Genomic DNA, 23213 nt, shown 5'->3' on the forward strand with positions numbered 1-23213 from the left:
CTTTCTTTTATAGCAAGTAAAACTTCAACAAATGTGAATAAAGTCTGTTATTCAAGCGCAGTTGTTTTTCATATAAGTGATTTAAACAAGTTGAAAGTCTCCACTAGTTTACATGTTGTGGAAGTTATTCATTTTATTAGTTCTAAATGTTAGTTGCTAATTAGAAAGAAATGTTTCTTCCTTTTTCCCTGGTTGGTCTCATCAGTCATTTTTGGTAGTTTCTAGATTATGGATATGCTATTTCCTGATTAGGCATGGTCTACATTTTTTTTAAGGCTGAAGTATTGATCAGTGGCCTCACAATGCATTATTGACTTGTAGGGGAATGTTGACCATGAAATTGCTATAAATTTCCACACTTTTTGAAGTAACTCAATAAATTTCACAGTATGAAGCTATTGTTAGTCACTCATGAGCTTCAAATAAACTTGCATTTAAACTGTTCATACTGTCTATTCTAGCATATTCCACATTGAGTATAAAATTAAAGACCTACTTGGTGTTGTAGATGGTAAGTCAGAAGTTAGCGTTAAGCTGTGTTGAATGCTTTACTTGCATCTAATTGAACAATAAGCTTGTCCATAATCAGAAGTTCACAGCATAATCATTTAGATATGTATTACGAGAATTGTGTTGACACTTTAAAGTACAAAGTGTCAAGTGAAAAGTCCGACAGTCTGTTTTTCCAGGTTACTTCAGAACAGGAATAAAGAACCTTTTTAAACATAGGGGAGAGGTGAAATAAAGGTGTTTATTGAGGGAATAATGATTGCTAATATTTTTTAATAATGCATTTAGAGTAGAATATAGTTGGCATACCAGTGTTGTACTTGTTTTCTAGACTTAATTTATGTATTTTAGCCTTGCTGGTTAAATTAAAATGGCTAAATGCATGTTGGAGCCACATTGTGGTCTGGTACGTGTCATTTTATACAGCTCAGTGAATTCTATTTCAGCCTGGCTCATAATATGATGTCTATGCTTGAGTAAGCTAATTATGATATATAGGTGAGTGAATGGATATTACTTTTTTTAATAATTAAAGAAAATACTGCTAGAGATTTACCAATATGATAATTATGGGTTGATTTAAATAACTGATCTTTCTTGTCACATCTTTCAATTCTGGTGCTTTGTTTTTCCCTTTTACATTTTCTTTATATATGAATTGCAATCAGATTTCTGGGTGCTTTGACAAGGACTCAAGCAAAATGACACCTGGGTGTTTTGACTGAATGTTTGAGCTTTCTCAAATGACCCTTCACTGAAAAAGGAGCAGCTGGCCATGGTGCAGACAACACTGGTTTTCCCCGTTTAGCTTTACAGTAGGTGCAGTATATGTGTTCAAGCGGTGCTCTTTCCGATTAATTCAATTTGTTGCATTATGATTTTGAATCTCATTTCTGTTACACAAAACATTTGCTGAATGAGTATTACATAATGCTATTTTGTTTCCCTGGTATTCACAGTGAAAAATGACTACACAGCTGGCATTATACCAGCAAACAGCATGGTGTTTAATGAGAAGTCTTTCTTCGTTGGCTTATAATTAATGTGTCATTATATAGGTCTAGCAAATTGAAAATTTGGAGAGGATATGAATACATTTTGTTTTCATTATTGACCAACACCGACGTGATGTCCAATTTGTTATACATCCTTAATTCTAGTGAGTTGATATTTTTGTGTTACTACTTTTACTGTTGTGTTTAAGAAGAATGTTGCAATTGTGATTTAAGGGTTTCAGTAAGGTGACTATTGCTGTAAGGACAATGATATCATTATTATGGAATCATTTTGTTCAACTTGAAGTAGTTTACTATATGTACAGGAGATTTTCCTTGGTAATATTTAAGTAGTAAATGTGCTTGAAAGAGCTCAGTTGAACAATACTATATTTAGAAAATCAGAGGTGACCTTTTTTTATGGTAGAAGTGCAATACTTGGTGCTACACAAGAGCTTTACATTGAAGAATAGTGATGAGCGAACATTGCCGAGTTCACTTTACCATGAGTTCCCCGAAATCATGGAAATATTCGCAGTATTCACCAAAATTGGCGAACTGCATTAAAGTCAATGGGGAAGAACTAACCGAACTAGATTTGATTGGATTGTAATGGTGCAGTCATCTTTAAAGTGTCCTTCAGGGCCAGGGAAACGTCTGCCAGCTATACTGGTCCAATTATTGTGGCCAAAAAGGTGACTTGAGTTTGCACGTGCACCACTGTGCCTCCTTGATGTCAAAGAAGAAAGTATGCAGTCAAGTGACGCATGATCACAGATTTCATCAAAACAAAGCGGAAATGCCAAAATCATAGTCAAAAACCAGAAAAAATATGTAGGTCTTTTAAAGGCAGAAAATTCAAAGTGGCGTGTCATGATTGAAACTGCTGGCTCGTTCTGTTTTTTGAAGTTGCGCTGAAGGCTCTCTAAACTGTCTGTGCTGATGCTTTGCACTTTTTCTTCTATAAAAAAGATAGAAACATGTAAATATAAATAAACCTTTCATTATTATTATTATTTCATAGTCACCTGTGTTTGGGGTGGGGGGTGTCAGGCTCCTTCAAAGCATATTTTTTATCTGCACATTTCTAGTTATTATGCATGCATAATGACCTGCACATTGGCGAAAAACCTTGAACAAACTTGCTGGTTAATGACTCCTAGCATTATGGTTTTAGCATCTTGGTTCTGGTAACATGTATTTGCTTAATGGCTTTTAACATTTCTCAGTCAGATGGTTTGACTGTCTAGTATTTGATAATGTCGGGCCCGTTTAAAACCATCTTCACAATGGCTCACAAACCCTGTTGACGGCTGGTAATTCAAAGACGTCAGCTGCAACTAAAAAAGTAGTAGTGGTCTAGCCAAGCACTTGACACAATTAGCATTTTAAAATCAAAGCTGTTTATTATAATACATTACATCTTCACTAGCAGAAATATCTCATTATTTATGCTGTATATGTTTTATTATTGTGGCCTGAGGTGTCCTGAGTTGTGTGGCAGCAGTGGCAAAAAAGAAAGAACCAGTCAAAGACTCGCAATCATATATTTCATCAACACAAAGTGGAAATGCCAAAATCGTTGTCAAAAGTCAGGCAAAATATGTTGGTCTTTTAAAGGCAGAAAATCAAAGTTGCATGTCATGATTGAAACCTCTGGCTCATTCTATTCTTTGAAGTCGCAAAGAACTGAAGGATCTCTAAACTGTCTGTGCTGATGCTTTGCAGTTTTTATTGTATCAAAAAGACAGAAACGTCTTGTAAAAAGTAATAAATCTTTAGTTATTATTATTTCATAGAGTCTCCTCTGTTGGGTGGAGGAGTGTTAGGCTCCTTTATGGTTTTTATTTCACTCTAGCCACACCACATGGCTAATTTATTATGCACATTTGGCTACAAGCACAGACAACTCATCCCACAGAGTATGTAATGCAAATTATCAGCATTATATACCCTGGAGGCGGTCCCATGAATGTTGGCTGTTACAGCTCCGGAGGATGTCACATTGGTCTTGCAAAGCATTATTGGGTGGTGATATTAAAAAAGAAAAAAAAAATCTCCAAAACCAACCAAATTATCAGTAAATATTTCAAAGAACAGGGGCGAACGCAGCAGATGTGTTGTGAATAACACTTTGGTGAAATTCGTTGATCAACACTATTGAAGAAGTCTCTCTATTATAAAAAAAAAAAAAACTTGTGACGAAACTTGATCTTCTGAAGAGAGGCAGAGACACTTCGTGCGACACGGGCAAGTCACGTCATACTGACATCCTTTGGAAGCATGTTCCAGTGAGACTGTGACCTAGGCAAGGAAAGTAATAATCAGCCCGGAACAAGTGGAATTGAAAACTTTGCATGTCCAAACGGGATCAAAAATAAAAGACAAAGAGTAAGACACAGTAGAACTTCATAAAGATGTTCAAAAATGTTGACGCCATACACATGCAGAGCAGGTTACAGATTATGAAAGCAGTGGAATTCGAATGGCTCCAAAAAAACCTTGGCGCAATACACACACAGAGCAAGTTAAAAAATATGACAGTGCTAAAATTCGAAGTTGTCAAAAAATGAGAATATAGATTGCATTTGCGCAAACAAACGGAAATTATTAGTCGGTGAAATAACGGAACAGCAAAAAGAGATTGAATATATGGACATAGGTGATATGTCGGATGTATGTAGATATTGTAAGGCTTTGCAGTTTAAGTCGGAGACTTGTAGATCGTCTAATTTGTATTGCCATCACGAAAAAGTCCCATACGCTATGAGAATCTGTGTTCCCGCAACAATTACAGCTATATGACAAATTTAATTTCGAAAAAACCACAATTTGGTCAGGTGTATATTTATGATCACGGAGACGCGATACAACATAGAATCGAAAGAGATACACAATCTGATATAATAGAAATTATGCAGCCAATAATGGAAAGTTATCAGCAAAACACGGACAAAGAAATTCCCTTGGATTTCTACATGAATCCAAAAGATCAGTCACATTTATAAGAAACCCACATGTGATGAATTGTCAGCGACAATACTTTCGAAAGACGGAGATATCAAAGACACAGTAGATATTCATGTATATCCAAAGGCAAATCACTTCTATCATTTCAACGTCTATCGCAACATTACATTATTAATGCTTATGTAAAAGTTGCAGCTAATTGTCTTTTCTTTATTAAGTCGAATCACGCTAAACTTAGTATGGAACATATGCAAGGTGTCATTGATCACATTCAAAATTCAAATATCAATAGTTTAGACAAATTCAAAATAGGTAAAGCAATAATATTACCATCCATCATCATATCAAGGACGTCCAAGAGCATTGCATCAGTTATCTCATGATGCAACGGCAATATCCAGAACTATCGCTCGGCCAGATTTCTTTATTACAATGTCGTACAATCCACAATGGCCAGACATCTGCAGCTTCTTGAGAACAATGCTACGGGCTACATCGGCTCTGGATATTCCCACTTTCGTAAGTAGATTGTTTTAATCAGAAAGTCTTATTTTTATTGATTGAACTCGAAACGATTTTCGGGCAAAAAGGAGATCTTGATATGCCATGCAAGCTATTACAACGTTAACAGTTTCCCGTGAGAATAGCTTTTGCAATGACAATTAACAAATCACAGGGACAAACATTCGAAAAAGTCGGTTTATTTATAAGAGACAAAGAAACGACGTTCAGTCATGGACAGTTATACGTTGCATTATCACGCTGTAAGACCAAACAAGGAATCAAAATTCAATGCGATCTTGAAGAAAAGTTCATTCCAAATATTGTTTTTTATGAAGTTTTAAAATAAAAAGTGAACATAATGCGTATGTAAAAATTCCCATGAAGAAAAAAAAACTTATACATTGTATTTCCACAGGGGTTTGGACGAGTGAAGCGAGCAGGGGGCAGACCCCCCTAGTAATTAAAAATAAAAAAAAACTGTCGAGCCTTTCCACCATTATCCATTTTGTTTCCAAGCTGTTTTATGCTGTTTTAACTCTGTTTAGTTTTTGTAACCACCTTTTACATTTCAAGATTTGTAAGTTACAATGGAAACCTGGCACTGAACTGGCAGCCATTTGATTTACGTCCAAAACTCTATCCACTAGGGCAAAAAAGTTTGTGCCAGTTATTTTAGTGACTGTGTCTAGTGAATTCTGTAATATATTTAGTATCTCATTCAGAGCACACCCTCTGATCTCTTTGTAGTTTGAAATTAAATTAAGCAATTAAGTCAAAACAATAGAAAACGTGAAATACATGAATAAATAAACTGATGAAATATAGGTTAGAGAATGCCATTTGGGATGCTCACTATGAGTCCCACTGTGCTAATTGTGGCACCACTAATACAAGAATGCAAGGCACAAAGAGGGTTCCAGCCTATTGAGATATTTCGATATATGGTCATATCTCTCTCTCTCTCTCTCTCTCTCTCTCATATTTATATTATTATTTTAATATATATAATATTTGGGGTGTACTGGGTGTCCTGAGCAGAAGTACAGCTGCTCTGTAAATCCACTGCATTGTTGTACTTGGAGAGATGGTCTGGGATTAAAACAAAGCTGCTTTTACATTAGTCATTCAGAGCTTAAACTCCTGGTGGTGGTCAGGGCAATAGTTGTGGTCTGAATGCACATAGATGGCCAGATTATGCTGGTAGGACTTTAAGCTTTACATTGATGGTGGGTAAACACAGGCCACTGATCAGCGTATTACATCCTTATCCTTATCACTAGCCCTTAGCTTGCATAGGCTGTTTTTTATGTTTGTTTGCACCTTTTTTTTCTCCATTTTCAGCTGCATGTTAGCTCTGCACCCTGAACATTAGTGTCCTATGTAATAATTGTCACCTTCACCTGATTCTGCCCTTCTGTTGCATATCCCACGTTGTAGATTCAGTTGTGAAATTCTCTACTGTGTGTGTGTGTGTTTACCCCCAAGAGTCATATTTTTTTTGTAGTTTGTGAGAATGGTCTCATTTGCTAAAGATACAGAATCCCTGAAGAGGACCAAGGGCAAAATGTCAGGGTTAAATACATACCATAGTTCTGCTTATAGTATATACTGTTCTTCCTTCCTGCCTGTCAAAATCATTGTGAGTTTGTCTAGACTTATAGTAAATTATTTTATTTAACAAAGTTATACAAGACTGAGGTAAATCTACTTTTATAGTACTAAATGAAACACGGTGATTTCAATGTTTTTTCAGTGACCCACTGCAATATTTTGGAGCCCTTCAGCTTTGTGTTGTTATAATGTACTGCTCAGAATTCCCAGAACATCACTGATTTCTATCACTGAGTATCAGTTGTGGGATGAGAGCAGGTGCTTTAAAATGTTCATCTCTAAAACATGTGCCTTTGTAATGAAGTGTGGAACCAATTGAATGTTATTTTCATACCCAGAATTCATTAAGGTTACTATAACAGACACAGATAATATCTGCTCTTAAAATACTATACTGCAGCATTTTTAGATGACACATTAAATCCTAGCAGAAAACTTTATTTTCATGTCCTTATCCTGCCTGATTCTTGTTGATGGAATTAATAATATTCTTCAATCCAATACTGGGTTTACAACATGTGACCCAATTCATGTATCAACTGTAATGTCCGACTGAGCAGTCAATTGTGTTAGAAGGGCAGATCCACCTAATAAAGTTTCTATCCACAGAAAAATACACCATGAAACATGAAGCACATGTGATTTCAGAGGGAGTTGAGAATGTGTGTAGAAAAGAAGCTGGTAAAGGTTATTGCCACACTGAAAAATAAAAAGCACCTTTACTACTGTATTTTGATGACCTGACAGCCAATATTTCTATTCTACTGTAATTTTTAGGTGTCAAAATAACTCTAACCTATATATATTTAACAAAATGCATTTTATACTAATAATAATTTCAGGTCTTATGATGATAAAATTTTGCCAGTAGGTTGATTAATTTCTCTAAATGACATGTCCCTGAAATATTCATAACAGACCTGCCTTGAACCCTTGTGCTACAGTACAATGTTTGGGGCTAATGCAGTGGCATTGTCTTTTTGGTTTTTGTATGACTGCATTTAGAAGCACAAGAGTATAAGAAACAAGAAAAAGACAAAATTACTATCTACACGAATGGAATGTTTTCTGTCCTGCATAGCAGTAAGCCAATCTCTCCTCTTTTTGTTACAGAAAAATCTGCCTCCATTGTAAATGTCCAAGGGAAGATCATGCAGTTCGGGCAATGCCTGGAGATTTGGAAAAGATGATGTACAAACTTGTTTCTGATTTCCAGAGGCATTCCATCTCTGATGATGACTCTGGCTGTGCATCTGAGGAGTACGCCTGGGTGCCCCCAGGCCTTAAACCGGAACAGGTCAGTTTTGTATCTGATACTTCGAGGCAGAAATATCTATAGCAGTGACTGTCTTGCAACTGTGAAAGTCTTTGGGTAAACTTAGGCTGTTCACTGAACAATTTTAATATGTTCTTAACCACAAATAATGGATATGTTTGTTTTTACACAGTATACTGCAGTCACTTTTTAGCAGAGCTGATGATGATCCACGGTAATATTTAGACTTCTAATGTCATTTAACAGGGTTAGCGCTCCACTGTGCCTTAAATAGATAAATCTGTGGAAACCAATGTCAGTATCAAAGCATAAAGTAGGAAACACAAAAACGTAGTATATTAAACCACTAATAAGTGCCAGTACGTACATATAGTATATGTACTGTATATATTGGCTAGAAACTGAATGGGAACAGATTGATCTAAGCTGAAAGAAATGTGAAACTGAAAAGCTATCAAGATTTCTGGGGTGAAAGTTAGAGGAGTGTAGTGAGGTGTTTCTGTCTGTGGGCTTGTAGTATAGTGTGAATTAGAAATGATCATTCCTTGCATGCATAAAAATGTCTAACAAAGAAATATTGGACTGGTTATTGTTGAAGATAAAAGATAAATTGGAATTGCAATTATCTTTTAGGGTGGATGTCGACTTTTGTCGACAGGAGGGGTTGAAGGCGAATGTCGACAAAAGTCGACATCCAGGGATAGGGGGCGACAATCAGCTGTTAATGGCGACAAATCTCACTGTCACGTCACAGGCATTCCCTCTGTGCTTGGAGGAATGCTAGACTCGTTGACTCGGCAACTAAACCTTGCGTGTGCGTGAGTTGCGAAATGTAAACAATGGCAAGATGGCACCGACATGTGAAAAGGCAGTGAAGCAAGTGCAGAAAAGAAAACACTCGGCAGGCGATGTTTTGCGCATTATCGCGGAGTCGGACTCTTGATTTTTCAGAATCGGATTTTATTGGCAGTGATCAGGAGATCGAGCAAGAGAGTGAGAAGCAGGCATCAGCTGATCAGACACTAGCCGATGCCGCACCAGCGGATCTGCTGCCAGTTGAGTGCCTTTGCGCAGCTGATGCATCTACGGCAAGGTTCGCATGGGATAAATACACAGACATTGATCCGTTGAGAGCCGATCTGGCTACCGGAGTTTACAAGACGGCATGGCTTGCTGTTGGACACGACAGATCACCAGCTGCTGTACTTCAGGCTGCTCTCTCCTGATGCTGCTTTTCAGCTACTGTCAGACGAGACAAACAGGTAGGCAGAGATTTTTTTTGAATCGCGGGCTGCGTTTGCATCGCATTCTCGTTTTTCAAAGTGGAAACCCACAACGAAAGACGAGATGAAGCGCGTTGTGGCATTACAAATAGAGATGGGACAGAACTGGTGATATAACTTCAGGGAGCATTGGTCCAAACGTGTTTTGTCCCCTGGTGGCTTAGGTACGTGCTGCTGCAAAGTTTTATTCACTTCTGTAATAAACAGAAGCAAATCCCATGGGGTGAGCCAGGCTATAATGCCATACATAAAGTTCATAAAGTTTCAGAAGATGAAAAGAGGTGACAATACGGTTTTCATGCAGGCAGAAAACTTGGTGGCAGTGGCATGGCACGATGGCAAATGGGTGACTTGTCTCTCTACAGTACACACTAACAATATATGTGAGAAAGTGCAGCAACAGACAATTGAAAAATAGGCACCAAAGCAACACACATTGTAAGGAGTGCAATGTGGCAATGACTGAAATTGGCTGCTTTGAGCGAGATCAGACTTTGCTGTGTAAAATGTATGCGATACGTATGTGAAATCATAGAGTATGTAGGCTCATACAACATGCAAGACAGTAACATTTGTCAAAAGTAAATATTTTTTGTTGATTTGATATGTTAAACAATTGCTTTGTGTTCTTTTTTAAAAAATGTTAGTTTTTGGAAAAATATTCAGCCCTGGGAGAAAAGAAACAAAAAAAAAATTAGCCCTAAAAGAGTTAAGTAACTTTGGAACTGAATGATGTGGTGAAGTTGTCATCCCAAATTATTCAAACATCATCCAGTGTTTTTAAGCCAATCAATTGTTCAATTTTTATGTTTCCAAAGGAATTATTTGCATTTACCAATTGCTTTTATAGACAACACAAAGGGGTAGCTAAGAGTTGTACTTGATGTCCTAGCATCATATGTGGCTGGATTTGAAGAATCGTTTATGTTGTTGTTTTTTTAAATCAGGTAAAGTGTGACTGGCAAGCAGAACGCAGTAGTAAAGTAGTTTGGAACCCTGCTGATGTGCCTGTTTCTGGAATGCTAGTGTATAATGAAGTGCAACTCAAAAAATAATTGTTTACAAGAAAGTGCATTTTGTATGATGTAAAATCTGATGGTCACTTCAGTATGAGGGTGCAAGTTTGACAAAACGTGCAGTATAAAAATCTATATACTGAGTAACTAACTTTAATAGCAAATTACCAGCAGAAACAACTGGATGACTGGTGGGGCTCACCAAGTCCCACTAAGATATCTATTGTAATCTTTTTAAATATTTATGTGAAAATTATGCACCTATATTAACTGAACGCATATGCACTATGAGTCAAATCAAAACTATTTATGGCACCATTTCTTTTAAAAAGGTTTGGGTATTCAAGAAGTGCCAAATGTTTACATAAAACAAGATGATTAACAGACACGCGGCTTAAACTGCAACATAACATTAAATCAAATAGGACTTCCTGCTGTGTTAAGTATTTATTTCAGTCTCACATAGCAAATTGCGTACATGGCATTTAACAGCAAATGGGTTGTTTATTTATTTAAAGATGCAGACAATATTAAGCCTGTATGCTGCTGTTTTCAGCTGCTTTATGAAAAACCAATGAGAGACGTGTACAGTGTGCTACTGTATTCTGAACTTCTTAGTGTGGCTCTGCCTTGATTACTGTAGTGTGCAGCACAGCACATCTGTGCGAGTGACATCTTGGTTTACATGCCATTAAGATCGCTGGCCTCGCATCTTGTGCGTGTTGAAACATTGGGACCAGTTAGATAACAGGATAGTCTTGGCCACAGATGAAAAGTAGAAGAGAAAATTGGAAGACTGAAGACAGTATTGCTTAATGGGAATGGTGATGGGAGGTGCTGCTTCTGCTAAGTTAGTCATTAATCAGTCTGCCTGCTGACCCTGCTGCTGGTGAGTACTGAAAGGAATTCTCTGTCTCCCTGCAGTAGTTGTATATGTTAACATAGTTCTGTCTCCTTATAAATACGCTAGGTACGCAAATATACAATTGTGTATAAGAAGCACATATGAAGTTTGACAGTCAAGACCAGACCATTTATTATTATTATTATTATTATTTATTACATTTATATAGCGCTTAGTCCTTCCAGTTCATTTGGTTGGATAATAGCTAAATTGTCCCAGCGTCTCATTTAGATAACTGAAGTTTGTGAAGGTTTCCATTTCAACTCCCATACTTAGTAAATTGTTTCATGATTCACTGTTTAATTTTAAGAATTCTGGTGGATTAATTTTATTAATACTATTCAAAGTTATTAAAGTCCCTATATTGAATTGTGTAATCAAAGCTACAAATATTGAATTCCTTTTAGCCTGTCAAGTAGAACAGGCCCCAGGGTGTACTTCTGTTCTTAGGGTATAACCTACCTTTTTTGCCTTTTTTTATTTCTTCTGTATACTGTTTAGCCTGTAAGTAGTTGGTATCAATTTAAACTTTTAAATAATGTTTAAAGGTTGCTTGCTTCCACTAAATCACCATTACCCATCTTGTATTTATATGTAATGTTCCTTTTGCCTCTATGTATCACTTTACACTTTCAACATTATACTATGTTTGCCCAATTTTATACAATTGTTTTTGCTGGTTTTTCAGTATGTGCTGTCCCTCCAGTTTTAGTGTCATAATTGATTTTGCAGGATTACTAACTGCATTAAATTGAATGTCAGTCAGTCATCATCCAACCCGCTATATCCTAACACAGGGTGACGGGGGTCTGCTGGAGCCAATCCCTGCCAACACAGGGCGCAAGGCAGGAACAAACGCTGGGCAGGGTGCCAGCCCACCACAGTAAATTGAATGTAATTAGTATAAATTAGAAAAAGTAACAATCCAAACACAGATCCTTTAGGGTCTCCACTGCTGACCTCACTCCGTAAACAAGATGGTCCTCTTATTTGTGCTGTTTGATTCCAGCCAGTGGGTCAGTTACAGTGCCTCTGACGCTAATGGCGTTTAGTTTCAATATTAATATTAAAAGCAGAAAAAATACTTCTACACAGTGCCTGTATTGCTCCTACTCCACTAGCATCAAGAACAATGAACAGACAGATTTGTGTCTGTTGTATTTTCCTGTATTTTTTTTTTTTTCGGAAAGTTCCCTGAATTAACTATGAATTTAGTGTTTGCTTGGTTTCTGCTTTGTGTGCAAAAGCCAGGCTAATCGGAACACAATGGCTGGGGTATCGGGCAGGTTTTACCTTGTGGGACACGGGTGACTTCGAAAATGGAACCAAAAGTGCACTGAATGCCTATATTGCCACCAGTTACTGAAGTCTGGGTTGATCACAGTGTGATTTGGAATCTTTGATTTTGTAATAAAGTGCAGCTTAGAGAAGCTCGAAGAAATGGTGTTTAAAAAAAACTTTGAGAGAGTGTAAATTTCCCTTCTCTTCTTTGGAAGATCAAATATCCATTGCTTTGATGCTATTCATGTACAAGTAATACCTGCACTGATATTTTACTATAATAGGGATATCCCAGTAGACACATGTTTAGATTCAGAATAAGTACAATAAGTGCTGAATGGTAGGTTATGAAACAAAAGTAAAACTTGAGGAGGAGGAGAGTTCATAATTTGAATACTTTAATACTGGCACAGCCTTAGGGGCAGACCTTGAAAAGAAGATGCATAGCATACACTACAGAAATAATCCAGGGATCAGAAACTGATGATAATATCTTTCTTTTGCTTTTTCTCACAAAATCTGTAAATTCAGTATGGACATATGGGAATTGTCTCATAGATTTAAAAAAAAAAAATAGATTTTCTAAAACCAAATAAAATAACCAAAAACTCATCATTGCCAGTGACTGCACTTAGCAGTCACTCAGGTATTCAATATAAACCACCTTAACAGACCAGACAAATAAATCCATCCATACATCCATAAACACACACCTATTCTGACTATGGGGCGGTCTAGAATATAGCTTTTGCCATGTTTTTTGTTTTTTTTTTTGATAAATGTTTTGTGTCATTTTTCATAATAAAGCAGCTTTAAACAGTCTACATCAATCAAAACATACTGCAGGGTGGCCAGCTAAGTGATAGGTTATATTTTATAAAATAAGAAAATATTTATTCTTCTAATTGAAAATCTTCAGAAATTTGACAATGACAACCAAATATGCCCACCTTAGGGGGAAAAAAAAAGTTTTAATAAGCAAGTTGGACATACTGTATACAGTATATGCTTATCAAAATTAATTAATATCAAGGAAGTCTGAGGTAAAGAAAAAGGTTAAATCAAGGAGGGTTTATAATCCTGCAGAGTGTGACAAGGATTGTATGTGATTAAGCAAAAGTTATTTGTCTTGGCTACTGTCTTATTGCTACTGATGCCAAAATTAATATTTAGCAAAGGTGCTTTACTCCAGAAACTGATATAATCTGTCAAAGTTTCTCATCAATGGACAAAGCTGACCTTAACAAAAAACAAACCAACTTTATCAAGAAATGCTCCATGGATCCATTTTGTGACCCATTCATTACAATCGAGAGCCCCGGCAAGCTGGAGCAGTAATCAGAACATTGACTTCTCAATTTAAATGCAACCCTCTCCAAAAAAAAAGAGTATATGAAATGTGCAGGCTCAAGACTTATGAACTTGCACTCACTGGCAGGAAGTCAAAGTTTTATAAACAGTCTTCATTAAAATATTATCTTTTATAGTGTTTTTAGATAAAAGCCTATTCAGTTGACTTGCTTTTGTTTACAAGTCAGCTGGAAATCCATTGTATATATTATTTTTTTATTGCATCTGCAAAGATGTGTATAGCCATATTACAGATGATTTTTGCAATGTTTACAAGTACTGACAATTGGAATTAAACATTTCGTTTTTAGAATGTACTAGATATAAACATTTTTTAAATGTTTTATAAACATATTGTTGGGTCACATGGCTTACTAGAGAAATTATAGCCCTTCACAGTGCCAGGAAGTCTCTTTGCTTACAGTTTTAGAGACAAAGTGCATAGAAAACTGCACAAAATCAGTATTTCCATATTTGCCATCCATGAATTCAAAATTGCAGTTGACTCTTTTTGTTCAGTTGATATTTCATTTTGGTAATTTAAGTTTAAACTCTTAAAATAATAGTTCACACCAGTTTCAAAATGTATTATTCTAAGCCTGGGCTGGAAGAAAAACCCCCCAAAACTAAATACTCAAGGGACATTAGGTGAAAGACTGTGAGTGGCAATAGTTCAATAGGCATAGAATTATGTGAAAAAGTGTGGGGGTCAAGAAGTAGTTTAACAAGAGTTCCCCCATCCCACGAGGTGTCAAAGTGGAGTGTTGTTACAATATGCTTGGCTCCCAGCATGCACAATAAGTGGGCCAGAATTTAAAAAGGTGCAGGAGTTCAGGACTGATGGAACAAATGGGGTTTAGTATTCGGAAGTCTAGGGGGAGGCCCGAGGGGATACAATTGGGATTTCTGTCTCAAGAGGTAATTGCTGGGATCTTCCTTGGCTGGGGCTTGACAGACCAGTATACTACTAGGCATGGAGTCAGGCACAGAGGTGTGGGCAAAAGCTTTCTTAGAAAGAGGAAGAAAAGCCAGAAATTGTGGAGAAAGTGAGGTTCAGGAGGTGAGACCGGCGTGCTTAGTGCAGTACTGAGGTGGGAAGTGGATCAGCCACCCTCCTAATGGACAGTGGATTTGTGTTTAGAAATGGGATCAGTGTTTCTTTCCTTTTGTTTATGTTGATCTCTTGTTTATGTCTTGTGTTTATTCCTCTGTCGACTGCTTTATTGTATAATAAACAATACATTTTTCCTGTATTGTGGGCAGCCTGGCATTCATACTGGGGATACCAGACCCACATTGTCTGTAAGGTCAATCAAATATCCTATAGATGTTTTATAGGTACAAAAATGATTCTGAAATTTTGAATGAGCTTTTCATGTTAACTTGAATAAAACAGTTTGCTCCATTGCCTCGGGTTTTGACATGACAAGCCTTCATTTTTTCTATTACAGTAATCCCTCGCTATATCGCGCTTCGCCTTTCGCGGCTTCACTCCATCGCGGATTTTATATGTAAGCATATTTAAATATATATCGCGGATTTTTTGCTGGTTCGCGGATTTCTGCGGACAATGGGTCTTTTAATTTCTGGTACATGCTTCCTCATTTGGTTTGCCCAGTTGATTTCATACAAGGGACGCTATTGGCAGATGGCTGAAAAGCTACCCAACTTACTTTTCTCTCTCTCTCTCTCTCTCTCTCTCTTGCGCTGACTTTCTCTGATCCTGACGTAGGGGGATTGAGCAGGGGGGCTGTTTGCACACTTAGACGATACGGACGCTCGTCTAAAAATGCTGAAAGATTATCTTCACGTTGCTACCTTCTGTGCAGCTGCTTCCTGAAGCGACATGCTGCACGGTGCTTCGCATACTTAAAAGCTCGAAGGGCACGTATTGATTTTTGATTGAAAAACAAACTCTGTCTCTCTCTATCTCTCTCTCTCTCTCTCTCTCTCCCTCTCCCTCTCCCCCTGCTCCTGACAGAGGGGGTGTGAGCTGCCGCCTTCAACAGCTTTGTGCCGCGGTGCTTTGCATACTTAAGCCGAACAGCCCTATTGATTTGTTTGCTTTTCTCTCTCTCTCTGACATGCTCTGCTCCTGACGCGCACTCCTTTGAAGAGGAAGATATGTTTGCATTCTTTTAATTGTGAGACGGAACTGTCATCTCTGTCTTGTCATGGAGCACAGTTTAAACTTTTGAAAAAGACACAAATGTTTGTTTGCAGTGTTTGAATAACGTTCCTGTCTCTCTACAACCTCCTGTGTTTCTGCGCAAATCTGTGACCCAAGCATGACAATATAAAAATAACCATATAAACGTATGGTTTCTACTTCGTGGATTTTCTTATTTCGCGGGTGGCTCTGGAACGCAACCCCCGCGATGGAGGAGGGATTACTGTATGTTATGAATTAGAAATGTCCCTACATCTGTCCTTACGTTTGAACTGGCATTAAAGATTTACTGTATGTATGTATGCCAATATATGTGTCCTTTTAAGTTTTTTAAAAATGAGAAACTCTGCTTGTATTAGAAGATTTGATTTATTTGTTGGAAGATATGTTGTATTATACCTGTATACTGGTTTCCTATTAATTAAGCAGACAGCTCTTAGAATTTTTCCTCCGCACACATAAACCACATTTAACTTATGAAAACACTTCTGGTCTTCCAATTTTTCCTTGAATCGAATTGGAGTCTAAAATACAAGTAATATTCTTTGACAGCCAGAAGCAAATTCTAGTTTGGCGTGCCATTATTCAGATTTTTTGTACAGAACTTCTGAAGTAATGATTTCTAAACTTGCCCAAAACAAGTGACAAGTGAATTTGGTGTACCACGTTTGTCACACTGACTTGTGTTTGCGGCTGAATGTTGTTGATGCTTCTTTAATAATTTGAGCCATCTCTGCTGCTTCTCCTCTTCCAGGTTTACCAGTACTTCAGTTGTATCCCAGAGGACCGTGTTCCGTATGTAAACAGTCCTGGCGAGCGCCATAGGATTAAACAGTTGTTGCACCAGTTACCAGCTCATGACAGTGAGGTAAACATGCAGACAAGTAATTGGCAGTTACTGCTTGAATGCCATGCACACAATGCTTATTAACTTACTGTGGTATTCTAGGCACAGTACTGCAATTCGCTCGATGAAGAAGAGAAGAAAGAGCTTCGCCTATTCAGCCAGCAAAGAAAACGAGAAAACCTGGGTCGTGGGACGGTACGACTTTTCCCCGTAACCATGACTGGCGCCATATGCCAGCAGGTACAAATTCAATACATTCATTTCACAATTTCTCCAAGATTGCCCTGCACTGCTTTAAAAGTGGATGGTAACAATTTCCTGAATGAGCCTTTTGTATTACAGTGTTTAGTATGGCAAGGTCTATCATTTATATCCCACTTGTTAGAATGATTTGATTTTTTGTTTTACTAACAGGTTGACTTGATGTGAAGTTTAAGTTGTCTGTCGAATATAGACTGGGCAAGAATTCACTGTCAAGTGTGTTAAACAAACTCTTTGCTTGTCTCTTCTCTCAGTGTGGAAAACAGATCAGAGGAGGTGACATTGCTGTGTTTGCTAGCCGTGCAGGCCATGGAGCTTGCTGGCATCCACAGTGCTTCCTGTGCTCCACCTGCAATGAGCTACTGGTGGATCTTATCTATTTCTATCAGGATGGAAAAATCTACTGTGGAAGGCACCATGCAGAGAGACTTAAACCCCGATGCCAGGCCTGTGATGAAGTGAGTGCATTGTGGAATTCTTCTAAATTATTACTTTCATTGCTAATGTTAAATAAAATTGCTAACCTGTACCTTTACTGTATATACTCACGTATAAGTCAGGTCTTAAAACCCAAAAAATCATCATCAAATTAGATCCCGATTTGTACACCCGTTGAAAATGTGACACTTAATTTTTTAACATCTTCTTGCCTCCTCCAGTCTCGCAGCAGTTTCTCAGACGCATCGAATTTTGTTGCAGCAGCACAGTTACCAATTTCTTTTGCTACTTCAACGACGTTTAATTTTAAACCAGCTTCATATTTTCTTCTGATCGAACGCTCCATCGTAGATAAGGGATGCTCTTCTGATAAAGGTGTATGAGGGTGTGAGATACAAAAAACACAAATCAGTGCAAACGTTGCTTTGGAATAGTGCGGGTATTACTATGTGCTGACATAGGCACAATAGAGAGAGGTTAGGAGCACACGCTGATACAGCGCATTGCCGCAGCCACGTAGAAAAAAAGGCAGTGTGCTCCGTGGTTACCCTCTCAGGTGGGCGTTAGTATATCATCATTTCCTGGACCAATTGTGTAAGTTTTCTCTAATCGACTTTTACGACCGACATTATAAAATACCAGAAATTATACTGTAAAATCAAGTCCCGACTTATCCGCAAGTGTATATGGTAATTTTCATTCCATCAGTAATAAGTAAAAATACTTGCAACCTAACTTGCACCTTGATTCTTCTTTTCGTCAGATTATCCTGGCAGATGAGTGTACAGAGGCAGAGGGGCGCCACTGGCACATGAAGCATTTCTGCTGTTTTGAGTGTGAGGCAGCATTGGGTGGACAGCGTTACATCATGAGAGAAAGTCGTCCATATTGCTGCTCTTGCTATGAGTCACTGTATGCAGAGTACTGTGATAGCTGTGGAGAGATCATTGGTAAATTAGAATTTTATTTTTTTTAAAAACCATATAGACCTTTAGCTGATGAGTTTGTTTGTATTCTGGAGATTGCTTTAACCTATAGGATAACTTGGAGGCTAATAAGGAGATTCACTTGCTTATTGTTCATATTTTATATGTTGATTCTAAGTGATCACAAACTAAAAAAAGAAATTAATATTTAGAGGCATGTGTGGGAATGAACTAGGCCTAGTTCATTCCACTACTACTACTTGTCTTCCATATTGCTGCTTTAACCATAGCTCAGCATTCCTTACTTGTTTTCTGCTCTATCTCATCTGTCGTAGAATTCAGCATTCACAGTTGTTCTTATTACTTTTAAGAAATGGGGAATGGAAAGATTTGGATGCTTTCAAAAGAAACCCAGATGAAGCTTTGCAAGTTCAGAAACACAGAAATGTTTTGGCATCTTCCAAAACTGGCACAATAGAATACCCAGTTTAGGTTCTGGGGCAATAAGTTTTGATCATCCCTTGTACATTAAAACATTTTTAAGCATGAAATAAACATTCAGCACCCTAGTGTATAACCTTTTTCCATTACTGGGCTGTAGCACACTTTCGTGTATCTTAGAGGCATTGGCTTGGCTGTAAGGCAACACTAGACGGCATGCTAGTCTATTTGGAGTCTGCACCTTCTCTACATACCTGCGTGTTTCAGGTTTGGTTTTTTTTTGTCCATTTCTTTCTCTGGGTACCCTTGTTTTTTCTCCTTTACCCCAAAAACATGCATTTTTGCTTAATTAGCAGCCCTAAGCTGGCCCAGCTGTGTGAGTTAGTGTACCCTGTCCAGGGCTGGTACTGTGCTTGCACCCAATGCCAAGATAGGCTTTGGCTACTTCATGCCATTTAGCTTGGATTAAGCAATAAATGCGTCATGTGTGGATGTTTTTGAAGAAACTGGTGACCCTGCCAAACTGAATTGGTGTCCGGCCAAAGTCTTGAAATAACGAGAAATTGCAATTCCCTTTTAGGATCATGCATTTCGTCTTTTAGGGTTTAAAATTATCAGTTAAAAATTTGGAATGAGAAGGATATAGAAGTGTGATGTAAACCTTTAAAATAAAACCCATTGCTGATGAGTTTGCCATATCAAGAGGGACCTTACAGCTCAGTTTGTTAATCAAACCGTGCCAAAAATGCTGCCAGCCCTTTCTTTCAACAGTAAGCACATTGAGAGGAAACTGCCCTGTGATGGACTGACGCCGCCCTGCCTTAGGATTATTCCTGCCCACTGGAATAGGCTTCAGTTTTCCTGCTCTGGATAATTGGGTTTAGAAAATGGATCAATGGATGGCTATTCCTGCACCTTAATTTTTTCTTTTGTGTCAAAATTGTAAAATTCTGTTTCTCTTTCCCAAACAACTGAAAGGTTACTTTTGTTCCACAATTAAAGCCATGCTGGGGAGTAAATTATGTGTTGTGTGGACGCCCTGAAGCTGGACGCTGTCCTCTTGCAGGGAATGTTTGGTTCCTTTTGACCTTGAGCAGGGTAAGCAGGTTAGAAAACTGGACACATGGACTGATAAAAATGTCTTGATAAGTCTTTCTGGTGTTTGCCTGGCCATTTAGTGTTACATATGACCCCTGTATTTGCCTGCAGAGTTTAACTGATGCAATAAATGTTTCTTTTGGTCTTTTCAAATGGTATTTAAAAACTCCTCATATTTTTCTTTGACAGAGTAACACTTTTGTCTTTCTTCAATTTTTGGTTTGGATTTTGCTTTACCCATTTTCATAAAATGCATCTGCTGCTTGGTTTTGGATGGCTTTCTTATAAAATTCTTTTTTCCCCCCCAGGTATTGACCGTGGACAGATGACCTATGAAGGTCAGCACTGGCATGCCACAGAAACCTGCTTCTGTTGTGCCCATTGCCAGCAGCCCCTTTTGGGCCGTCCCTTTTTGCCCAGACAGGGGCTGATATTCTGCTCACGTGCTTGTAGCTTGGGTGAAGACCCCAATGGTTCAGATTCTTGTGATTCAGCATTTCAGAGTGGTTATAGCAGCAGCGCCCTACAGCGGCTGGGAGAGGCTCGCCGTAGTGGACGGAAAGGGAAGAGCAGTAGTGCAGGAAGCTCGACTGAAGACAGAGCTGCAGTATCCAGTATAGAGGGACCCTGCATTGCTGGAGGAAGAGGTAAGTTAAGTGAAGCACTCTGGGAGGTTTTTTTTTTTCTCTGTTCCCCCATCCCATTCTTATCTCTTTCTCCACACCTTTTGCTTTCATTCAGGCTGTTGTGTTGCTAATGGCCTCCCTACGGCACCCGTAGCCATGGTGGCTAAGACTAGTGTCCAGTCTTCCACTAATCCTGATGAACATTTGCATGAAGGCTTAAATGGAAAAAACCTGATAGCAGCAAATCTATCAAATGGTAGTAGTGGCACAGGAAATTACTTCAGGACAACCCGGCCAGTTAGCTGTGTAGAATTTAAGGAAATCCCCAATCACCACTTTAGCCACTCACCTCCTAAATATACATCTCGAGGAACCTCCACATCAAAGGACAGTAACAGCAAACAGGATCAGACAAGCACAGGTACGACTGTCACCCAGTGTCCCACTGTAATGTGAACACGGTTTCCTTAGCTTTTTATAACTCCATCCCCTCTCTGTTGTTCTTACTGTATTAATTTTTTCTGTCGCAGATGCGGAGCATGCCGATGGTCCCAAGACAACTCATATGCAACGCTTTTCCATGCCTGACTTGGAAAACCGTGCTAAAGAAGCCGATGTTCCCTCAGCTCCTCCTGCCACCTCCTCTTTAGAGAGGTCAGATTCATTTAAATCAAAACCCAATCCAGTTCAGCCCTCCTGTAATTCATCTCAGCCATCTGGTGGAAACGTCAGCAGTGATGTCCATTTGCCACGGTCTACATCAGCACGAGTTAGCTTTAGGGACCCAATCAGCAGCAGCTTTCAGGTGGAAGATGAAGAAGAGTTAGATCAGGAAGAGGAAATTCAAAAGCAGGAAGAGGCCGAGTGGGATATACCCTTTAGAAACAGAAAGGCCTCCACCCCACCACTGCCACGAGCGCACTTGGCAGAAATGGACCTCCTAGGTACTACTTATTTAATTGATCTTTTATATACTTGATGTTATTACCCAGGTCTTTGCGACTGAATACTTTGCTTACCTTTCTGTCCTAGCTGGGGGGCAAGTAAATTATCTACTGCATCTGTGGGGTTCAGCCATTTGATTTCTCCTTTTTTTGTCACACTTAGCAGATGGAATGAATCAGCATCGCAGTTTCCGGCGGCGGAGAGGCGGACGAGGCAAGGCAAGCACCGATAATGTACTGCACATGGGAACAGAACAGCGTTTCCGCAAACAGAGAACGGAAAGACCACGTATATACACTGGTGAAGAGTTTATCTCTTCTGAGCACCGCCTTAGTGGACACACATATCCTCCTGATCTAACAATTCGGACACGTGGTGGTGACCGCAGGCGGCACACCCACAGTCACGAGGACCGCTGTTCCACTTGTTCTTCTTCCTCTGACTCGGAGGAGGAAGGCTACTTTCTTGGGCAGCCCATTCCTTTGCCACCACAGCTGAGGTCCTACAATGAATCAAACAGAGGTAGACTGGTGCAGGAGGACATGCAAGGTGGGGCCAGGGAAAAGAGAAAGGGACGTCCAAGGAGACGGGCCACCAGTAAGGACAGAGACAAGAACTGCATAGTTTCTTGATACTGCACAGGAATCACTGTAGGAGGCCTTGACATTTCAAACATGGACACTATTCTCTTGCTATTGACTCTCCTTGTTTGGACAAGAAAGTCTTTGTGGCTCTTTTTTATTTCAATTAAAAAAAAAAAAAACTTCTGCTCCAGATGGTAGACTGAAAAAGACACCCAAGAGGGGGATCCTTCATCAAAGGTGTGATCAGGTAGTTCTTGCTGGCAGTTTGAGGAAAGCATCCCCTACACTATTTGAATGAATAGTTCATTACTGTTGGACTGATGTAAAATGGATTAACCTCTGAAGATGTTAGAAAAGTTTGCACACGCCGATGACCTTTAAAAGGTGGTAGTGTTTGTTTTTTTTATGCACCTTTCCCATTAGGCTCTGTTTTTAGATGCTTTTTGTTCACTTTCTTTGTGTGAGATGCACCCTTGTTGGAATACATGAGCACAATGCAGACCTTTAGGACTCCAGCCCCTTAGCACCATCATTTAGAAATGTCCCACCCCACATGGTGAAGAACATGCCATGTTTAACTGCTTTTCATCTAACAAGAATGAACTCTTACTGCCAAAACACACATGCTGTAAATAACTACTGACCTGGACAGCAAGCAGCTAAAGAGCTAAGTTTTCAGAACTGTAGTCTTCCTGTTTGAGCTTTTTAATGTGGTACTGAATGAAATGCCCGGATTTATTATATGGCATCTGCCTTTTGCCAGTACGCTCTTACATTTGCAGGCAATTAAAAACTTGTTTTTTTTATTATTAAAGTTCTGTGATCTGGGATGGAGCTCACTAGTAACTTCAGTATTGATTGATTTGTTTTCAAGTTTTTAACTTCTTCACAATATTTAAAAATGTGCGAGTGCTTCGCCTTGCAGATGCAGATAATGAAGATTTGGGAGTGTGTTTCTTGTATGAAAGAAAGGATTAAGGAAGCTGTGCTCCTCTGTTCTTTATAAGTGTAAAGAAGTACTTCTGTCATTGCGCAGTAACTACGGTTATGGAACTGGCAACTGTCAAGCACATTACAAGTGATGATGGTCTGCTAGTCAACTCTAATGTACATACAAAGCTGGAACACGGATGAATGTGGTCTACTGGAAAAGTGGGTTCATTTCCTTTGGATATTG

The 23213-nt window shown here is 38.7% G+C and overlaps 1 protein-coding gene across 3 annotated transcripts in view; it reads left to right on the plus strand.

Moving 5' to 3' along the window:
• prickle3 (prickle homolog 3) overlaps positions 1–23213 on the plus strand; it is a 296269-nt gene that overhangs the window by 39561 nt on the left and 233495 nt on the right. For 2 of the 3 annotated variants that reach the window (XM_028813366.2, XM_028813367.2), the window contains 9 exons: positions 7704–7887; positions 16625–16738; positions 16820–16957; positions 17233–17436; positions 18180–18366; positions 20190–20528; positions 20623–20928; positions 21038–21451; positions 21615–22870. In XM_028813366.2, coding sequence (XP_028669199.2) covers positions 7704–7887; positions 16625–16738; positions 16820–16957; positions 17233–17436; positions 18180–18366; positions 20190–20528; positions 20623–20928; positions 21038–21451; positions 21615–22084 — 2356 coding nt within the window. In that variant the 3' untranslated portion in view covers positions 22085–22870. Of the gene's footprint in view, positions 1–7703; positions 7888–16624; positions 16739–16819; positions 16958–17232; positions 17437–18179; positions 18367–20189; positions 20529–20622; positions 20929–21037; positions 21452–21614; positions 22871–23213 lie in introns of those variants that run through there. The other variant, XR_007936247.1, reaches the window with a different exon arrangement.

The sequence above is a fragment of the Erpetoichthys calabaricus genome, chromosome 11 (genome assembly GCF_900747795.2).
Source record: "Erpetoichthys calabaricus chromosome 11, fErpCal1.3, whole genome shotgun sequence".
Classification (NCBI taxonomy): domain Eukaryota; kingdom Metazoa; phylum Chordata; class Cladistia; order Polypteriformes; family Polypteridae; genus Erpetoichthys; species Erpetoichthys calabaricus.